We start from the raw sequence: 19,816 nt of genomic DNA, 5'->3' as shown, positions 1-19,816 counted from the left end.
ATACAACTAATAAAATTAACAGTCCATCTATAATAGAAGTAAATATTAAGATTGAGGAATCTTTTTCTGTAACAAAGCACTCAGATCATCCTGATATCATATTCAATAAGAGTTTATTTGACTTGATTTGACTGTGAAGCATTGTGCTCTGTGTTGGTGTATGTTCATGTGCTTGTGTGCATTTAAACCAAAAACTGCAAGAAAATGAAAATTAAGAGTTGACAGAATTTGCCATATATTTATTCAGACTGTTTGCATTGATTCAAAATAAATGTTCATATACTCTCTTTGGTATGGAAGTGCCTGTTACATCTAATCTAAAATCAATCTCATTGACTCCAGAAATCCAAAGTATATCTTTCAGGTAGAAGGAAAATCCATGCATTAAAAATATATTCTGCTATTAACTCACATTCCTTTAGGAGAATTTGCTGTTTCAGTCATCCAGCTGTTCCTATTAGCACAATTAATGCAAGTTATGAAATTGTCAAAATATACAATATTTCAACTGCCTAATATCATACAATGCTAATTATAACTTCAGATTTTTCTGCAGATTCTTATATACATTAATGTCATAAGGGACCAATTTAGGTTTTCAAGCACTGTTTGTAAAAAATAAATGAAGAAAAATAGCATAAGCATTTGCTTTTGACATCCTATTCCATCTTTTTAGAGAAGCAATTGGCCTTGTTTGTGAAGCTGTGCCAGGAACCAAAGGAGCTTTTAAAAGAAGAAAGGTAGTAATCTTAATTATTTATTTATTGACTTACCATTATATTGTTGCCCAACTATCATGTTCTTCTCCAATTTTATCTCCAAAAAATATCCCAAAATTAACCTATTCAGCTTCTGTGCATCAAAGGAGACATGAGAATTTGAGCAGAATAAGGTCCTGGTAAGAAGAATTATCTTTTTATTCACATTTATATTTTGACTACTGGTGACTACATGGATAAATTCATTCAGTTTTCTCAGCCACATTTTTGGAAGTGGTTTGCTACTGTCTTCTTCCTAAGCCCAAAGTATACAGTTGGTTTCTATGCCAAAGGCAGGACTGGAACTCAGGTTTTCTTTTTTCTTGCTCGCTGTATTAACCAGAGTTAACCAGGGTTAAGGATTAGCCATTAGACCAAACTGGTTTTCAGTCCAGATGACTACTAGATGACTGTGAAAAGACACAGACAATTTTAAGTCTTAGTGCCATTTAACAACCTAGCAGTTCTCTAAAGACACCCCATATCTGGTAGCCCTAACCAGAATATAATAAAAGTATCTATCCTGAAGCTTCAGATTTCTGAATAGGGCACTGCATTGTTTATGATCCTAATTGCTACAGGGTAGGTCAATGATCATATAAATATATGCACATACAATGAACATTAAATGCATATAAATATACATAAATATAAATATGGCCTAGTTGTTTCAGGGGCCATCTATCTCCTGAAGTTTGTGCCCATCCTTTAAAATGGGCAGAGTATTTAGTTAGTATTCACTTTTTAAACTCACCTTCTAACCAAACCTAACCCATTTCCTTTCATTGTTCTTTCATTCACATTGAGGTATTTGTGAGTTTCTGAGCTAGATTCAAAGCAACTACAGTGTAGAATAGAACATTACTTCAATTTAGTGATAAGTAGAGGTGGGTTACAAATGACTATGGTAGTTTCTACAGTTTTGAACACGTGATAGCTGCTATGTTGTCCTTAACTAGTAAAAGACATTTTTTATAACTTCTACCACCCAGGCTATTGACTATAGTAGTGAGCTCAAGAGAATTGTCAACCTCACACTTAATTCTTCAAGAGGAAAGCAATCCCACCATTCCTAACCGTTGATTTCCCAATCCACAAAATGACTGAATTGAATCCATGCCTATTTTCCCTCAAACATTATTCAGTGACTCCCTCGGGATATCCATAACTGTTGTGGGATTAATTTGTAGACAAGAGATAGGTACACTATGTGTCTTTTATATATTTATAACAATGTAAACAAAACCTCCAGATGATTGGTTTCACATGGATATCACAAAGTGTGCAAGTTAAATTTCATTTGTACGTCATCTCTGAACTCAAATGACATGAAATGAAAGAACCAAAACTAGCCATTCAGCTGAGGTTTAAGACACATGCTATATGCCTACCTTCTAATCATAGTGTATTATTGATGTCAAACTTCAGTGGGACACAGTATGCTTGAAAGGGTCATATTTCTACTATCCAATCACAGACAAGTTTAATTTTAACATACTAAGACTATTTTGTCTCCAAATCTAGCAAGAATCTTAGCAATTGTTAATAAAATTATGTGGAGCTGAATAACCACTGCTCTCAAACTTTATTTTAAAACATTGAGATTGGAGACAGATTTTTTTATTAATTGATTGATTGATTGATTCTTGCTGCACAACTCTAGTATCTCTAGTATACAATATTAAACAATTTGAGACAATATAATACACAACCAAATAAAACCAAATGTTGGGAGGAAAATAGCTCAGTCTCTAGCAATCCAATAATCATACATGGGGTCTGCCACTCTAAGTGTTAGTCCCTGCAGAAGAATTGGGTTTAAAGGGCTAGTTTAAGTAAGGCCAGGGTAGAGGCCATATAACACATAACAGATAATCGGAGTTGGAAGGGATCTTGTAAATCATCTAGTCCAACCCTCTGCCCAAGCAGGAGACCCTACACCATTTCTGACAGATGGGAGTCCAATCTCTTCTTGAAAGTTTCAAGTGATGGCTCACCCACAACTTCCGAGGGCATAGGAATCTGAGGGAATATTCTTACAAAAGGGCAGGCTCAGAAACAAAGAAGGCCCATTTCATGGATCCTGTCAGTCGACACTATTTAATTGATGGAACCAGGAGATGCCAACTCTGCCCAATTTTACAGGATGGGCACAAACTTCAAGAGATAAATGGTCCCTGAAATAACTAGGCCATATTTATATTTATTTATAAGTTCATGCATTTAATGTATATTGTGTGTGCATATTTATATGATCATTGATCCAACCCATAGCTATTAGGATCATTAAAAAATGTGGTGCCTATTCAGAAACCTATTTGTCTTCAGTCAATACAAGTGCCCTTTAAAATAAAGAATAGTCATTTAATCACCATATGAAGTTATAATGGCACTGAAAAAAGTGGCTTAGGACCATTTTTCACACAACTGTTGCCGCATCCCCAGTCACATGATCAAAATTCAGATGCTTGTCCACTGGCTCATATTTATGACAGTTGCAATATCCCAGGGTGTGATTCCCTTTTGCGACCTTCTATCATGGAGTCAATGGGGAAGCCAGATTCATTTAACAACAAACCTAAAACTGCAGTGATTCATTTAACAACTGTGGCAAGAAAGGTTGAAAATGGGGTAAAATTCACTTAACAACTGTCTAGCTTAGCAGCAGAAATTTTGGGCTCAACTGTAGTCGTAAGTGAAGAACTACCTATAAATGCTTTTTGAAAAATAATAATACAAAATCTTAAGCAGGAGTTAAGGTTTGCAATCCTGCAAATTCTCACCAGCAATCGGGGTTACTGATTTCAGTTTCCAGAAAAGGTTGATGATTCCGGTTTTAAAACTATTGCTTCCATCACTCAATTATAGAAAATGAGGTCCATTTTTCTTCTCTATAGTATTTTCTCTTTCTTTTAAATCAGTATTTAAAGCATCTGTACACCATTGATTAAATTGTCACATTCTTGACTTTTAAATTTTAGAGGTGTCAATTTATTCAGTGGGATTCAGAAGCTGTCAAATATGGGTAGAATATTGAAATACACGCATTTTACTTTTTCAGCCACCAAGTAAAGCTCTCTCTAATATTCTGGGGAAGAGCAATCTTCAGTTTGCAGGAATGAACATCAGTCTGAATATATCTACCACCAGTTTAAACCTGATGACTCCTGACTGCAAGCAGGTTGGTATTTTTGTCATTCCAATTCTCTCTCTTTAAAATCTTATGGTTATTGTAAGCAAACTATTTCCATTTTTAATCCTTATAATTTGAAAAAATGAGCATTTGAATATCCAATTTACTTCAGTAAAAATATAGGTAAATAGTATAACTCAAGAGGCCATTTCTTCCATTTGAACTCACCACTAATTGAGATCATTTCCCCATCCCTTCAAGTACCAATGGAATAGCTTGCCTTCAGAAGTTGTGGGAGCTTCATCACTGGAAGCTTTCAAGAAGAGATTGGATTGCCATTTGTCAGGGTCTCCTGCTTGGGTGGAGGGGGGGGGTTGGACTAGATGACCTACAAGGCCCCTTCAAACTCCTTTAATCTATTGATCTATTAATCTACTTCCTGCAGGTGTAAAGTGGGTAATGATTAGGGTATCTTTCCTTGCATAGTTATTGTTCTGCTATTTTCAAACTGTGAATTTGCTTTGTATGTTGTAAGATTAATTGTTTTAGACAACATTGTGATGAGACTCTGGTGGTTTAAAGGGAAAGGACTGGGTCTTTGTCAATATAGAAAACAGTAGGGTAGGGCTATGTAAACCATAGCCAGAGGATAAGACAAAAACAGTGTCATGGGGACAGGCATTAAATGGAGGTTGTTAGCTCTTTGCACTGATTCTGGAAGCAGCTAATAATGAAAGGATCTCTGTATAATAAGAGCCATACTGAAATTAAAAAGAAACAAAGAAAATCAAAGAGGGCGGCAAAGCGAAATATTGACTTTCGTTGCCAAATTCCAGATTCGCATCTGAATGTTTCTTGAAGATCTTACAGACAGAGTTGTCATCTGAATGTACTATAAATGGAGGCATAGAGATACATGATATTTGTCCCTGATACCCTTGTATTTCTAATTTGGACTTCTGATTTTACACACTCAAGAACACAGCTGGAAAAAGAAAGGAAAACCAGCATTCTGTGTATCTTACACATTGTTTTCTTAACTCTACAGATTATAGCAAACCATCATATGCAATCTATTTCTTTTGCATCTGGAGTAGATGTGGTAAGTCTCTTCCTTTTTACCATTTGCTATTGATGCAAGAGGCTATTGTGCCAAATTTATTACTTACCTTTCTTGAGAAAAAATTGCTCGTTGTTACACCCTGGAGCTTAGTGGTAAGGGAGAAAGACAAAGAAAATTTCAATTTATTTGAACATGCTTGTGATACATGAATATATTTTCAGTGGTGTTTAGTCAAATAATTTCATAATTTGTAAGAGCTTCATTTAATGGACCTTGAAAACTATAGCTCAGTTTTTGAAAATAGCATCTTAAGCTTTCAGTTGATTTTCTAACCTAAAGATTTTCTCAGTTAGTACTTTACAAAGTTACCTATGCAAGTATTTGAGAATGCCTGCTTGATTAATGTATCTGTTCTAAAATTTAATTTGATTGATGTTTATAACATTTTTGCCACCATGGGATCCAGGCATAATCTGGTACAGATTGCAAAGATTCAGATGAAAATTCAGCTGACCTCTGATTCAGCACAAAAGGAAACTTTCATATTCATGATAGATGTTTCACCTTTTTATTCTCTATCCTCCTCCAACAGGATACAACAGACTATGTTGCATATGTAGCTAAGGATCCTGTTAATCACAGAGGTAAAAATACCTTATCTTTAGTCTCATTTCCCTTTTGAAAACATATATTGTTCAGATTCTCTTCAATTAGAAAAGATTCTCTTCAATTATTCTATTTCTAATGGCTTCCTGCAGGTATTTGGCTAGCAGTTTGCTTGTATTTATTTGTTCAGATGTTTCATTTAAAGCACATCTTGCCTTCAAAATGATGAGGGTCAAATTAATAAAATAATCAAAGATCTGAGACTGACTCTCCCATCCTTTCATATATTAGAAAAAAGAGCTGCAATAGCAATAGCACTTAGACCACTTCATCGTACTTTACAGCCCACTTTAAACTGTTTACAGAGTCAGCACATTACCCCCAACAGTCTGATCCTCATTTTACTGACCTTGGAAGGATGGAAGGCTGAGTCAACCTTGAGCCGGTGAGAATCAAATTGCTGGCAGTCGGCAGAATTAGCCTGCAATATTACGTTCTAACCACTATGGCACCACAGCTCTTTGAAATGGAAAAATAATGATTGTATTAGCAGCCAGTCGAGCAGAGTGCATTGCATCCGCATGCAAGATTAACTTACTTTATAACTTTGCTCCCTCAAGAGCTTTTCATAAGAACTTGGTTGAGGATAGTTAGATATGTAGCATTTGCTATGCTGCTGGATTGGCTCTCTGTCCTTTCAAACCTATGACTTCTAACAGGAAGGGCAGAATTCTCAACATTTTACAAATGATGTAGCAGAGTTCAGCAAAAGTTGAGGTAGACTAGTTTTCATCTGTATGTCAAATTTGATCATCAGATTTTGCAAGGAAGCAAGGTAGACCACCCAGTTAACTGCTGCAAGTTAACTTTTGATGATGTTTAAGCCACTTTGGGGGCTTTTTAGCTAAGGAGTGGATAGAAAGGCATTATTATAACATGGTATTGAGCTACCTTGAAGACTAATTGACATATCAAACTTTATCAAAGAAATGAAACATATTAATCACTTATACCAGGAGTATACATCCTATAGTTCCAGTCAGATCTTCATTTTTTTGCTTTACTTTCCAGGGATGGCCTAGTGGTCAGATAAAATTTTATTTATTTATTTAAAACATTTATCTAGATGTTCACTTTATATCAAAGTTTGAACTGCTCCTAATCAAGAATTAAAACAATGCCAGTATGATGTCATTAACATTGCTTAGATGGTTTTTTTTCATATTTACACAATTCAGCAAATAAAATTGGAAACTGTAATAGAGATATTTCCTGGATATATATTTGAATAATGGCCTTGTTTTGTCATCACTTCCAGCATGTCATATTCTTGAATGTTATGATGGTCTTGCCCAGGATATAATCAGTACTATAGGGCAAGCATTTGAACTTCGTTTTAAGCAGTATTTGCAGTGCCCCTCTAAGATTCCAGCACTTCAAGACAGGTGTGTATTATCATCAAGATTTTTATACACATAGGTTTCTTTGTTTAGGGGAATAACAAAGAACTATTTTACTCAAGAATTTTAATACCAGCTCTAGCTGGAAATGTTTTAATTAAATCTACCTGTAAATGTTTTAACTAGAGCATGGAGATATGATAACTGAGCAGCATGCCAGAAGAAATCATCTTTTGATACATCATATTATATATTTAGAAATAGCACATAGACTTATATACCGCTTGATAGTGCTTTACAGCCAGTGGTACAATTCAACCGGTGTAACAACCAGTTCAGTAAACATGTGCTTTGCATGTGTGCTCTACATTTTAAAAAGCTCATTTTCAACTTAATTACTTACCTTCTGCTGCATCCCCAGTGAGTAAAACACTGATGCACGGCAAACCTCTCTGCCACACAAATCAGCTGTGTTAAAAAGAAAAAAAACTAGGAAATAAGCACAGGAAAGAGTAGGGGTGTGTGGGCGGGTCCAAATGCTCACCAGAACTACTGTTTCACCCCAACCGGTCTGAACCGGTAGAATCCCACCCCTGTTTACAGCCCTCTCAAAGTGGTTTACAGAGTCAGCATATTTCCTCCAACAATTTGGGTCATCATTTTACCCACCTCAGAAGGATGGAAGGTTGAGTCGATCTCGAGCCGATCAGAATCAAACTGCTGGCAGTCAACAGAGTTAGACTGCAATAAGTTGCATTCTAACTACTGTACTATCACAACTCTCTATATTATATATTTGTTATACAGGTAGTCCTCCACTTAAAATAGTTCATTTAGTGACCATTCAAAGTTCCAATGGCACTGAAAAAATGACTTATGACAGTTTTTCACAGTTATGATCTTTGCAGCATCGCCATGATCATGTGATCAAAATTTAGATTCTTGGCAACTGGTTCATATTTATGTGTGTTGCTATATCCCAAGATCATGTGATCACCTTTGCCAGCTTCTGACAACCAAAGTCAATGGGGAAGCCAGATTCATTTAACAGCTGGGTTACTAACTAATCAACTGTAGTGATTCATTTAACAACAGTTAAAGGTGGTAAAATAGGCCCAAACTCACTTAACAAATGTCTCACTGAACAACAAAAATTTTGAGCTCAATTGTGGTTGTAAGTTGAGGACTACCTGTACATAATATAATATGATATTATTTTGATTATTTTTCTGCATCTAAGAGAGTGAAGGGGCAATAAAATTTATTAGGATGCCTTTTAATGGGGCAAATAAGTTCATAAGATAGGAGACAGAGCAAATGGTTTTATGCTGAAGATCTTAGACAGCTGAATTGCCCTGCTTGTGTATTGAGAATCAGGCAGGGCAAAGTGGTACTTGTATATCATTGAGTTCTGATGCGGTGTTTTCATAAATTGAATAAATTATATTAGTGTTATTATTAACCTTTGAATAACTGTTATAAAACAGACTTCAAAGTAGATCTAGAAGTTGGGCTGAAATGCCTGGGAGCAAGAGCAATTTTCAATAACATTCTGTTTAAAGGAATGAGGGCTCAAACTGTACCATAGTAGAACTTTCAATCCTAATGCATAAAACCCTGATTCCAATAAGGAATATTCCATCTGTAACATGCTATTGAAGATAGAAGGTAGCATCCTTCTCACACTTCATCTTTGGAGGACAACATGAACTCAGAGAAAAATAGGATCCAATCCTGTTCAGTCCCCGGCGCCAGACGTTTTGTCTTCTGAACTTTTGGAACTTCAGGGAGAAGATGGGCTCCATCTTTCAGGGCTTCCAGCATGAGTCCGAAAGCTCGGAAGACAAAACCTCTCATCCCAGTGACTGACCCAGATTGGATCCTACAACTATCCTGAAAACATATTCATCAAAGATAATGACTAAATTAGTAGACCAGCAAAATACTGTGGACATAATATATTTAGATTTTAGCAAGGCATTCGACAAAGTAGACCACAACCTACTTCTTAGTAAGCTAGAAAAAAGTAGAATAGATAACACCACCACTAGATGGACTTGCAACTGGCTGGCAAACCGTACTCAACGAGTAGTCCTTAATGGGTCAAAGTCTACATGGAGGGAAGTAAGCAGTGGGGTGCCACAAGGTTCTGTGTTAGGCCCAGTAATCTTCAATATCTTCATTAACAACTTAGATGAGGGAATAGAAGGGGAACTTACCAAATTTGCAGATGATACTAAGCTGGCAGGAATAGCTAACACACAAGAAGATAGCTCAAGATCCAGATGGATCTTGACAGACTAGAACACTGGGCCATAACTAACAAAATGAAATTCAATGTAGAGAAAAGTAAAGTCCTACACTTAGTGAAGAAAAACCAAAAGTACCCATATAGACTGGGTGAAACCAGGCTCAATAGCAGTAGCTGTGAGAGGGATCTTAGAGTTTTAGTGAACAACTACCTAAATATGAGCCAGTAGTGTACAGCAGCCAAAAAAAGCTAATGCAATCCTAAACTGTATTAACAGAAGGATACAATCAAGATCAAGTGATGTACTAATACCACTCTATAAAGCCTTAGTAAGACCACACCTAAAGTATTGCATTCAGTTTTGTTCACCACATTACAAAAAAGATGTTGAGACTCTAGAAAAAGTACAGAGAAGAGCAACCAGGATGATTAGGGGCCTGGAGACTAAAACATATGAAGAATGGTTACAGGAATTGGGCTTGGCTAGTCTAGTGAAGAAAAGGACCAGGGGAGACATGATAGCAGTCTTCCAATATTTAAGGGGCTGCCACAGAGAGGAAGGGGTCAAGCTATTTTCTAAAATGCCTGTAGGCCAGATAAGGAATAATGGATGGAAACTGAACAAGGAGAGATTTAACCTGGAAATAAGGAGAAACTTTCCGACAGTGAGAACAATCAACCAATGGAACACCTTGCCCTCGGAACTTGTGGGAGCGCCATCACTTGAGACTTTCAAGAAGAGATTGGACTGCCCATTTGTCAGAAATGGGTCTCCCGCTTGGGTGAGGGGTTGGACTAGATGACCTACAAGGTCCCTTCCAACTCTGATTATCTATCTGTTAAAGAAAAATAGTAGCTTCCTTCATCAAAGAAAAATAGTACCCAAATAAAATAGTCCTAATTGCTTAATGACTAAAAGAATGACCTTTACAGTCAACATGTGCCCACATTATTTCATACTTTAGGATCCACAGATACTTTGTGATATTAAAACAAAAAACCTTGTTTACAAACTATTCCCATATTAAATTATTGTTTCATTGTGATAACAAATGAAGATAAATCAAGCAGCAATTAATTGAGCATCTCTTTGCAGGATGCAAAGTTTGGATGAACTGTGGATGGAAGAAGATAGCGAAGTGGCAGAACATCCCTACTACAATAGTTTTCCAAACAAAGTGGACGACAGAGTCAAGATCAAAATTCCCCCTATTTCAGATCCTGCTCAGGTAAGCAAAGCAATCCCTGTGAAAGTCACTTAGAGGATTAAGGTTGAAGACAGATTGAAAATAGCTGCCTAAAAGATACAGAGAAGTAAAGGATGAGGAGAGACTTTGCTGATGCCTCTCCAGCCAATCGATGTAGCTGTTTGACCCAAATATTTGATATCATACAGAGGATGAAATACTTGTCCCTCTTCATTTTATCTATGCCAAGTATGATATCTATCTGTATCAAGTATAATTGTATAAGTCCTTTTCTGCCATGCTTTTATTTGATCCATGAAAGCTGCCCATTGTCCTCATTTCTTGTAACTTTTTTTAAACCCTGCCCAGGTCTGCAACATCTTTTCAAAATGGCAGTATAATTGTATGCAGAAGAACAGCCCTATCATAAATCTTTATTTCTTTATTGCCACTGCTTTTGTTCATGGGAACAAGATTTTCACTAGAGTTCCTGTTTATGTCTTAGACATCTATGGGCTTCCCCCCACTCCCAAATGCCATTAATATTTGGGCAAATATTAATGAATGTAGTATCTTCATTTAAAATGCAATAGGTAGCATGACATCATTTAGGGAGGAGAATGGTACGTTATATTGTTTCTGTAAATGACCCATGGGCCAAAAAGAGATGTTAGTGTAATTGACTCAGGAATAATAACATAACCTGACAAACTCCTTCCTGCTTGGTCATGTTTGAAACTAACTTTGGTCTGGTTCATTTTTTACCAGTATGTAGTAACTGAGTTTATGTTCTGGTATTTTGCATCTAATTATAGAATGAAGGAAATATTTAATATTATTTCATATATATTTAATATTTAATAACTGTTTACTAGATTGTGAAGGAAAGCACTGCTCTGGTAATTTTTGTTCTTTACACTCTCCTAATTTAACTAAAATAGTCATCTCCTTGTCCGTTCCTTCTTTCTTTCCTTCCTTCCTTCCTTCCTTCCTTCCTTCCTTCCTTCCTTCCTTCCTTCCTTCCTTCCTTCCTTCCTTCCTTCCTTCCTTCCTTCCTTCCTTCCTTCCTTCCTTCCTTCCTTCCTTCCTTCCTTCTTTGATTAGGAGAGAGTGATTCAAGTGGAGGAGTTCCTTTTATAGATGTAATATACCAACTTTGTCATTTAGAATTACAGGGGTTAATAAAACAGGAAAGGAATGCAGTTTTCCAGAAGGTCATCATTACTTTCATCCTCCTATGCAAACTCATTCATGATCAAGCATAGTGTGTACATGATGAATGAACGAAGACTGGGTTTGGGTAGAATTACACCTGGACCAATCATAAAAAAAGACCTACTGAAAATGCTTAACAGTTTTTAAAGGTAACGTTTGCATGAAGAATATTTTTACTACTGCCTTAGTCTGCATCAGCATTGGGAAAAGAGCAAACATACTACCAGAGCCAGCACATTAGAGATCTATGTGGTGAAGACCGGCAACAGACACCGAGCAGGCAAGGTAAACCATAATCTTGTATTTTATATGTACACTCAAGGTACAGTACTGCATACTTCCAACACATGTTCTACAGTAGATTCTCACTCAGTTATCTAGTAGGACCCAAGAAGCATGCCTTCTCCATCACTGCACCTATCACATGGAATAGCATTCCCCTGCTCCCACAAAATTCAGATGATACTGTCCTTACTTATCTTTTGGAGAGCATGCAAGATAATAATGTAGGTCTGGCTTTTCTTGAGTTTGGCTTTTGTGTCCATCTTTCATTGTTTTTGATTGGATAGAGTTTGAATTATATATAGAAAAGATAGGGTAAAATAATAATTCCAAAAAGTCTGGCACTCCTCTTAAACTTAAGCAGACTCAAGTTTGACTCAGCCTTCCATTCTTCTGAGGATGATAAAATGAGGACCCAGATTGTTGGGGGCAATATGCTGACTCTGTAAACTGCTTCGAGAGGGCTGTAAAGCACTGTAAAGCAGTATATAAGTCTAAGTGCTATTGCTAAACACTATTGGCATTGACATTGGTGTTACTGAACAACAAAATCAGCATTTTTATCTACTTATTTAGTTTGATGTTTGATGGTGTTAAAGGTATCATTGTAGGATGTAAGATGTTCCAGGTAAAGTTGCTTTGATTAATTGACTAATCATGATTTTGTCATTGCTGATGGTGTTCAAGTGATGCTCCAGATGTTTTGGGATTGTACCCAAGGTGCCTTTTAATATTGGAACAATCTTTAATTTCTTTTGTCACATTCTTCTATTTGCACCTCTTTATATTTTGTGATTATTACTATTATGATTAGTATTCACACAATGTGAAATCACATATGCTAGTTCTTTAGCTGGTATTGGTCACTTTGAGTTTCTTTCAGCACCTCGGAAATGATAAAGTATTTGTGTAGTTATATGTAAGAATCCAAGCAATGTGGGTTTTTGTCATTGACCAATTAGAGAATATTGTGTTAGAAGAGCTTTCTATTTTTATCTTGGTTAAATTTTGTTTTCACACTATGGCTCTTTAGCTATCAAACATATCTAGCAGAGTTCTTCTCAGCTATAAAAATCTGCCTGTATATTTACTTGAAGTCTGTTTTATTTAGCAAAGAAACTTTCCAAAATTAATTAAAAACTTCCTGCTGTCTGCCTCTGTCACTTTTATTGTATTCTTCTAAAAGTAGCAGTGGTATTTCAGATGAATTGCTATTAACTGACTTTAAGTGATTTATAATTATTACATTTAGCTGTATTTATAGGGGACAAGAATTATTAACAGTTTCCCCTATTTTTTAATCTTATCTATTTGTATGGCTTTTGTGTCCAGATGCTATTTTACTATATGAAAATGAGAAAAACAAGGTTATAAAGTTAATATTGAAACAAACATTTTAAAAATTGCACAAGTCTGATTGTTCACAGGACAGGAAAAAATACTGTTGGAACGATGACGTGGTCAACAATGATGCAGAATGAATTCTACATAATGGAGAAAGAGTGAAAAATTGAGTTTCTAGAATTGAAGCAAAATGAACTGTTGAATTTGGGATATATTAGTTTTCATTGGATGTATTGGTTTCACAGGGTCTTTGGACATCTACAGTATGCCAGAAGGAAAATCCAATGTTGATCCATCAAAAGAGATGATGCCCATGTATGTGAATACACGACATATCAATATGGAAACTCTACATGCTCTTCAGACAGAGGCTGAAAATTTGTTTACTGAAAAAGTAGAAAGCACCAAAGACAGCAGGCCAGGAAAAGATCTTTTTGACATGAGTAAGTTCATCTTACCATCTTTTTAAAATCTAATTTGAAATAGATGATCTTTTTTTTTTTTTTGCTTTTTAGAATTTATTAAGTGGTCAACAATTTTATAACCACCATTATACAGTATATTGATTGAAAAGTGCAATCCTGGAAAGAGATTCAGAATGGACACTTATTGGCCAATAAGATTATGACATGATTCAACTTCCTCAACAATTGCTAAAAAAAATTATTTTGAACCAAATGTTCACATTCCTCCTGCTTTTTTTGAACCGTCAACTATTTTTGACTATCTGCTTTTGGAAAAGCAAATGGGAGCTGAGCAGGAAGGCTGCCATTTGTTCTGCAGGGAGGAAATGATGGATTAATTGAACTTCCAGTCATTTGCTGCTTTAAACCTGCTGTGAAGCAGTGATAATCTTCACTTTAGGACTCACAGAAATAATCAGCGAGCAATTTACATTGATGTTCTAATTTAATTTAACATTCCAATTTTAACTGAATTTGGTCACATAGAAAGCAGGAGAACTACTGTGAAACACTCATGTGAAGTACTAATACAACTCTATAAAGCCTTAACAAGACCACACCTAGAATACTGCATCCGTTTTTGGTCACCACACTATAAAAAGGATATGGAGACTCTAGAAAGAGTGTAGAGAAGAGCAACAAAGATGATTAGGAGGCTGGAGGCTAAAACATATGAAGAATGGTTGCAAGAACCGGGCATGACTAGTCTAATGAAGAGAAAGAACTCAGTTGACACGTTAGCAGTGTTCCAATATTTGAGGGGCTGTCATAGAGAGGGTCAATCTATTTTCCAAAGGACCTGAAGGTCAGACAACAAACAGTGGATGGAAACTGATCAAGGACAGATTCAATCTAGCAATAAGGAGAAATTTTTCTGACAGCGAGAACAATCAACCAAGGGAACAGCCTGCCTTCAGAAGTTGTGGGTGCTTTATTGCTAAGGCTTTCAAGAAGAGACTGGACATCCCTAGTCAGAAATGGTATAGGCTCTCCTCCTTGAGCAAGAGGTTGGAGTGGACTAAATGACCTACAAAGTCCCTTCCAACTCTTATTCTGTATATTCTGTACAATGCTTTCACTTTCAAGCCTGAAGCTGATCCAAAAGAATAGCATGTTCAGTACTGCTGAGAGATCAAGGAGCATGTTCCTCCATCCTGACTTTGTCACAAGTCATCAATAGGCATGCTATTTGCATGCTGAACCCCAGCCTGAAACCCGACTCTAACAATCAAGATAAATCTTTTTCTTGAGAGTCTTCTGGAGTTAAAGCTTAACCTTCCACTCTAAAAAAGAATGATTGGAGTCTGGACAGAAATTGTCCAGATGGTTGGGTCCAGCAAGCCCATTTTACCTTCCTTCCTTCCCTCCCTCCTTCCTTCCTTCCTTCCTTCCTTCCTTCCTTCCTTCCTTCCTTCCTTCCTTCTTCCCTTCCTCCCTCCCTTGATAGGAATAGAGTATGTGAAGAGATGGGCTCTCATTTGCTTGGATAATTAAATTGCCTTAGGGAATGACTTGTGCTGGAAAATGGATAGAAATATATGTGACTAGTTCTCTTGAATGTCTTCAAGGCTTTGAATACCCAAAATCATGAGATTCTCCTGGACCACAGATTGAGATTGGACCTCAGTTCTTATCCTTCCTGTTAGGCAGTGTCCAGAAAGTGATGCTTGAAAATATCTAGGAATTTCTTGCTTTTTAAATTTTATTTCCTCTGCTAAGGTAATAGACTTGCTGTTATTCTTTTATTACATATTACTCCATCACCCTGCAGCTTCTCTTTGACCTAACTTTTAATCTGACGAGCCCTTTGATCACCTTATAACTAAATTAATACAGAAACATGCTAATGTTATTCATAAAAATTGTATTGAAATATATTTAGTTTTGGAAAAAAAAGTTAAGTATAATTTCTTTTCTACCCAACTGAATTAACTATAAAAGCCCAGAGGTTTTTGACATGTAGTAGAACAACCAGTGCAAGTTAAGCTGAATTAAAAACCCCTTTGTCTCAGGCGAAGAGAACAGTAGTTGCAATTTATCTAGACCTCTTTACAGTATACAGAAAAATTAAGAAATTTGGATGGCATAAAATGATTGCTGGGCTACTTGTGTTGCTAATTTCTTTCTGTTATTTCTTCTGTTTATAGGCCCTTTTGAAGATGCTCTCAAGAATCAAATGCCTGGGCCTGTTTTAAATAAGGCTACCTCAGTTGAATGTACCAGTCCTCTCCTGTCCAGAGCATGTGGGGCAGCTGTAGCTGAAGAACTGAGCGTTGAGCCCTGGTATCAAGGAGAAATGACAAGGAAAGAAGCAGAACATCTCTTAAAGAAAAGTGGAGACTTTCTGGTTAGGAAAAGTACCTCCAATCCAGGATCCTATGTCCTCACTGGGTTACAGAATGGACAAGCCAAACATCTTCTGTTGGTAGATCCTGAAGGAGTTGTAAGTATGTGATCCTAAGGAGAGGGAAGACCTCTTTTATTTTAGGTTGTAGAGACAGACTTCTACACTATCCATTTTCATCATTAAAACAGGCTGATTCACACTTAGCTTGCGAGGATGCAGCAGGATATCCATAGCAATAGAGAATCTTATCTTAGGGACCAGGGCAATTTTGAAGAGATGCTTCAGCTTGATGAAACCCACTCCTGCTTCTTGAGGGATACCATCCCAGAAGCTTCACAAGGATTTGGTGTGTGCAAATCAGCCCCAATTTAATTCAGATCGAAAACCCGAGATTCAATAGTTGCGTGATTTGATTCATTTTGATTTATTCTGAAATTCATAGGCAGTACAATTCAGTTCATCTAGATATGAGTCAATAAAAGTTTCAACCATAAGCATCAAAATATCTGAAACTTTTTCATGAGGGTAAACAAATGGGATTAAAATGAAACGGGGGAGAGATCTTTAAGGGAGAGTGACACTACAGAGGTTCAGCTTAATAAGCGGAAGGATTTCACCTCAATAATATTTTGAGACATTACCCCTGCAACTTTTTTTCAGGTAAGACAGCAAGAGAAGGACAAGGCAGCCTAATAACCCCAAATTGCCTATCCAAAAGCCAATACAGTTGTGTGAAACCACCACAAAGAATATTATATTCCAATTTAAAAATAAAACCTTTTTTTTAAAAAAACAAACAGTTCTTTACTTGGCTGGCAGGGCTAGTTGGTATGGTTTATTGGCAAGGGGAGCCTTCTATGGGACAGATATGAAATAACCAAGATCTTAAAAATTGCAAGAGTCCACTCTTCATCCAATTATCTCTTTTCTCTTTGTTTCATTTCCAAATCTCTCTCACACACAATCATTCTATCATAATGTGCTTTGGTGAGATGCAGCCTGAAATACTTTGTCCAGTTCTGGTCTACATGTTTTAAGATGGATTGAGGCTTGGAGAAGGGAACAATCGGGGTACTAAAAATTAAGCCCGATGATGATTGCTTGCAGAACAACTAAGGAGGGATATGTTAACACTCTTCAAATACTTGAGAAGATGTTGCAAAGAATAAGGTCATTCTCTGTTGCTCCAGGTTTTGGATGTAAAGTTTGGACTCCTGCCCTGATCTTAGGCTTGAATCTGATGAACCAGATGCCATTTTCTGGCTGCTAAAAGTGTTCCTGTGCAAAGCAACCTACATGGTTCTCCTACATGTCTGAAGGCAAAGTTTGTGAAGAGATTTCCCAGTCAGTATGAGAAAACTCCGCATAAAGTTTAGCCACCTGCTCCACTAACTCTTTCATATATATGGAAGAAGAGTTGCAGTCCAATTTAAGGCCTCATTAAGGCCTGAAAGGTGGTTGAACCTCTCCAAAGCAATCTAGAGACAAATAAACTGATGTAATGTGTTTTGATCAATTTGGCAATTCATGTGTCAGATGACATGATTTTGACATATGTATCAAATTCATTTCAAGTGTTCAGCATCACTAGCTAGATTGTACATGGAATAATTTTCTTCTGACAGGGAAAGAACTCTGCTGGTTCTTTTTGTGGTATCAGTTTTATTTGCAAATAAGTCTCTATTCTGAGAATGCACCAGCAGATCTACTTCTGGTTCCCAGCCAATTTCTTTCAAAACTGAGTAACTTTCCATATGAACCTATTGAACCACATTCCCTGGAAGCCATCTCTGATATGGCTTGGATCATCCTTCATTTAGGAGGGAATTGTTTTCTCACCAGGAAAGAGAAGGGGGAAATTTTTTAGGGGGGTCTTGATATCATTTGAAGTAGAATGGATGATTCTGTATAATCCTTAGTGCCAACAAAACTTCAATAGGATACATCACCTTTTTATGGGCTCTAAATTTCTCTACTTATTTATAGGCTGCTCTCTGCTTCTTGTTGAAGAACCAAGAAATAATAGGTGCAACTTTCATATTTGAACAGCAGAGGACAGTCAAAGATTACTCTCACCACATCAGTGAGGCTATATTAAGCTGAGGTTGCAAAGCTTCATAAAGAGAGGAAACATACCACATTTCAGAAGTACGATTCAGGTTTTTCTGCTCAAAAAGCTTGCCATTCTGTTAAAGACTCCAGTTCCTAAGCTTGGATCTGAGCTCTTAAAGAATACCCCAGTTTCAATTTAACTTTAGTCTCCTCATTCACAATGTGGTCCATGTATTTGCTCATTATGTACATCAGTAAGTTGGACATTAAAAATCTGCATTAAAAATTAAAAAGTAGTCATTTTCACAACTGTAGTACAATATTTTTATATTGGTCTTTAGATTAGTAAAATCAAGCATGGCAGTTAAAGAAATAGGCATAGACCAAAGAAATAGATTCATTTTGAAGTTGATCCCTCACTTTTTTCATTGGTCTTCTCCCAGTCTGACTTTCCAAACCTTATAATTTTCCAGACTGCCATACCTATCAAATTCATATGAATGAATTGTTACACCTTGCTTGGACCTTAAGTTAAGCATAATTAAATCTGGCAAATGATATGATCGCATGTCCTTTCTTATTTTCAGATCCGTACGAAGGATCGTACCTTTGATAGCATTGGCCACCTGATCAAGCATCATCTTGAGTACAATTTACCCATTGTCTCTTCTGGAACTGAACTCTGCCTCCAACAGCCTGCTGAAAAAAACCAGTGACTGGCCCTGTGGCTGGTGAGATGTGCAACAAACCACAATCAGAAATAAAACGTAGCTGTAGGTCTACAGAAAAACAACATCATCCATTGAGGTTTCTATAGGCCGAAGAAATACCAGTTCTGCAGGGGACTAGAATAATGTTTTTAGGACTTTGGAATAGGGAAGCAATTTTTTAAAAAAACATTGCTTGGGAGGATATTCAGAAAAGTGTCTTTATTCAAAGTGTTCTCATTCCTTAACAGGAACACTGTTTGTGTACATACATACATGTCCCATTCTATATAGACATGGTAGATAGTTATATTTTTGAAGTCAATCTGCTGAAGACAACAACCATTTTTCTACTCTTCAGCGCAGTTTTAGCAGAAGAAAAGATCTGAGTAGTGTATGATTGTGAAGTTAGAATGTGTCACAAGCCTTGTTTCCTTTAGAAAATTAAAGCTAAAAAAAGGTAATAGTAGAAATGTAATATAAGCACAATAGTAGAAAGCAAACAGAAAAAAATGCAATGAACAAGCATCAGATAAAGGAAAATGACTCTGTGAGATAGAATTCCAACAGAAAATGTTATCCTGAATCAACTTTTTAACACATTCTTGTTTCTCAAGCAAATGATCATTTCCCCACACTTCAGGTGTCTCATTTTGGTTCGTATATAACACTACTCCAGATTGTTTGCAATTTGTTTTGACTATGACTTGATGTGATCTGTGTATGAAGTACATGCATTGAATTTTCTATTAATATGCTGTATGAAATTACTTTGATTTAATAAAAGAGTGTTCAATATCAAGATTTTATTAGACATGTAATTCTTTTTTTGCAGTCAGGTATAAAATTATGTGACCATTTTTTCTACAAGAATGCTTGGGGTGTGGGGAAGCATATGTAGTTGGGGGAAGGAGAGACTGTAGTAGGGGAGATTGTGGCTTTGGCAACAAAACGCAGAAATTATTTGCCACTATCATCTTCTGGACTTTGAAACTTTCCAGTCTAGT

General features: G+C 36.5%; 1 protein-coding gene across 1 annotated transcript in view; it reads left to right on the top strand.

Moving 5' to 3' along the window:
• The window catches only part of SHC3 (SHC adaptor protein 3), a 36,187-nt gene extending 16,578 nt beyond the window's left edge, over positions 1-19,609 (top strand). Inside the window, exons 3-12 of the mRNA XM_026703932.2 lie at positions 677-740; positions 3,820-3,939; positions 4,940-4,993; positions 5,547-5,598; positions 6,879-7,005; positions 10,308-10,440; positions 11,802-11,898; positions 13,485-13,682; positions 15,851-16,146; positions 18,690-19,609. Of these exons, the coding sequence (XP_026559717.1) occupies positions 677-740; positions 3,820-3,939; positions 4,940-4,993; positions 5,547-5,598; positions 6,879-7,005; positions 10,308-10,440; positions 11,802-11,898; positions 13,485-13,682; positions 15,851-16,146; positions 18,690-18,818 (1,270 nt within the window). The 3' untranslated portion in view covers positions 18,819-19,609. The remainder of the gene's footprint in view (positions 1-676; positions 741-3,819; positions 3,940-4,939; positions 4,994-5,546; positions 5,599-6,878; positions 7,006-10,307; positions 10,441-11,801; positions 11,899-13,484; positions 13,683-15,850; positions 16,147-18,689) is intronic.
• The last annotated feature ends 207 nt before the right edge of the window (positions 19,610-19,816 follow it).

Source organism: Pseudonaja textilis, chromosome 2, assembly GCF_049901715.1.
Source record: "Pseudonaja textilis isolate UNSWEBS1 chromosome 2, rPseTex1.2, whole genome shotgun sequence".
In the NCBI taxonomy this organism is placed as follows: domain Eukaryota; kingdom Metazoa; phylum Chordata; class Lepidosauria; order Squamata; family Elapidae; genus Pseudonaja; species Pseudonaja textilis.
The sequence above is the reverse complement of the archived record's forward strand: the minus strand, read 5'-3'. Positions and strand labels throughout refer to the sequence as shown.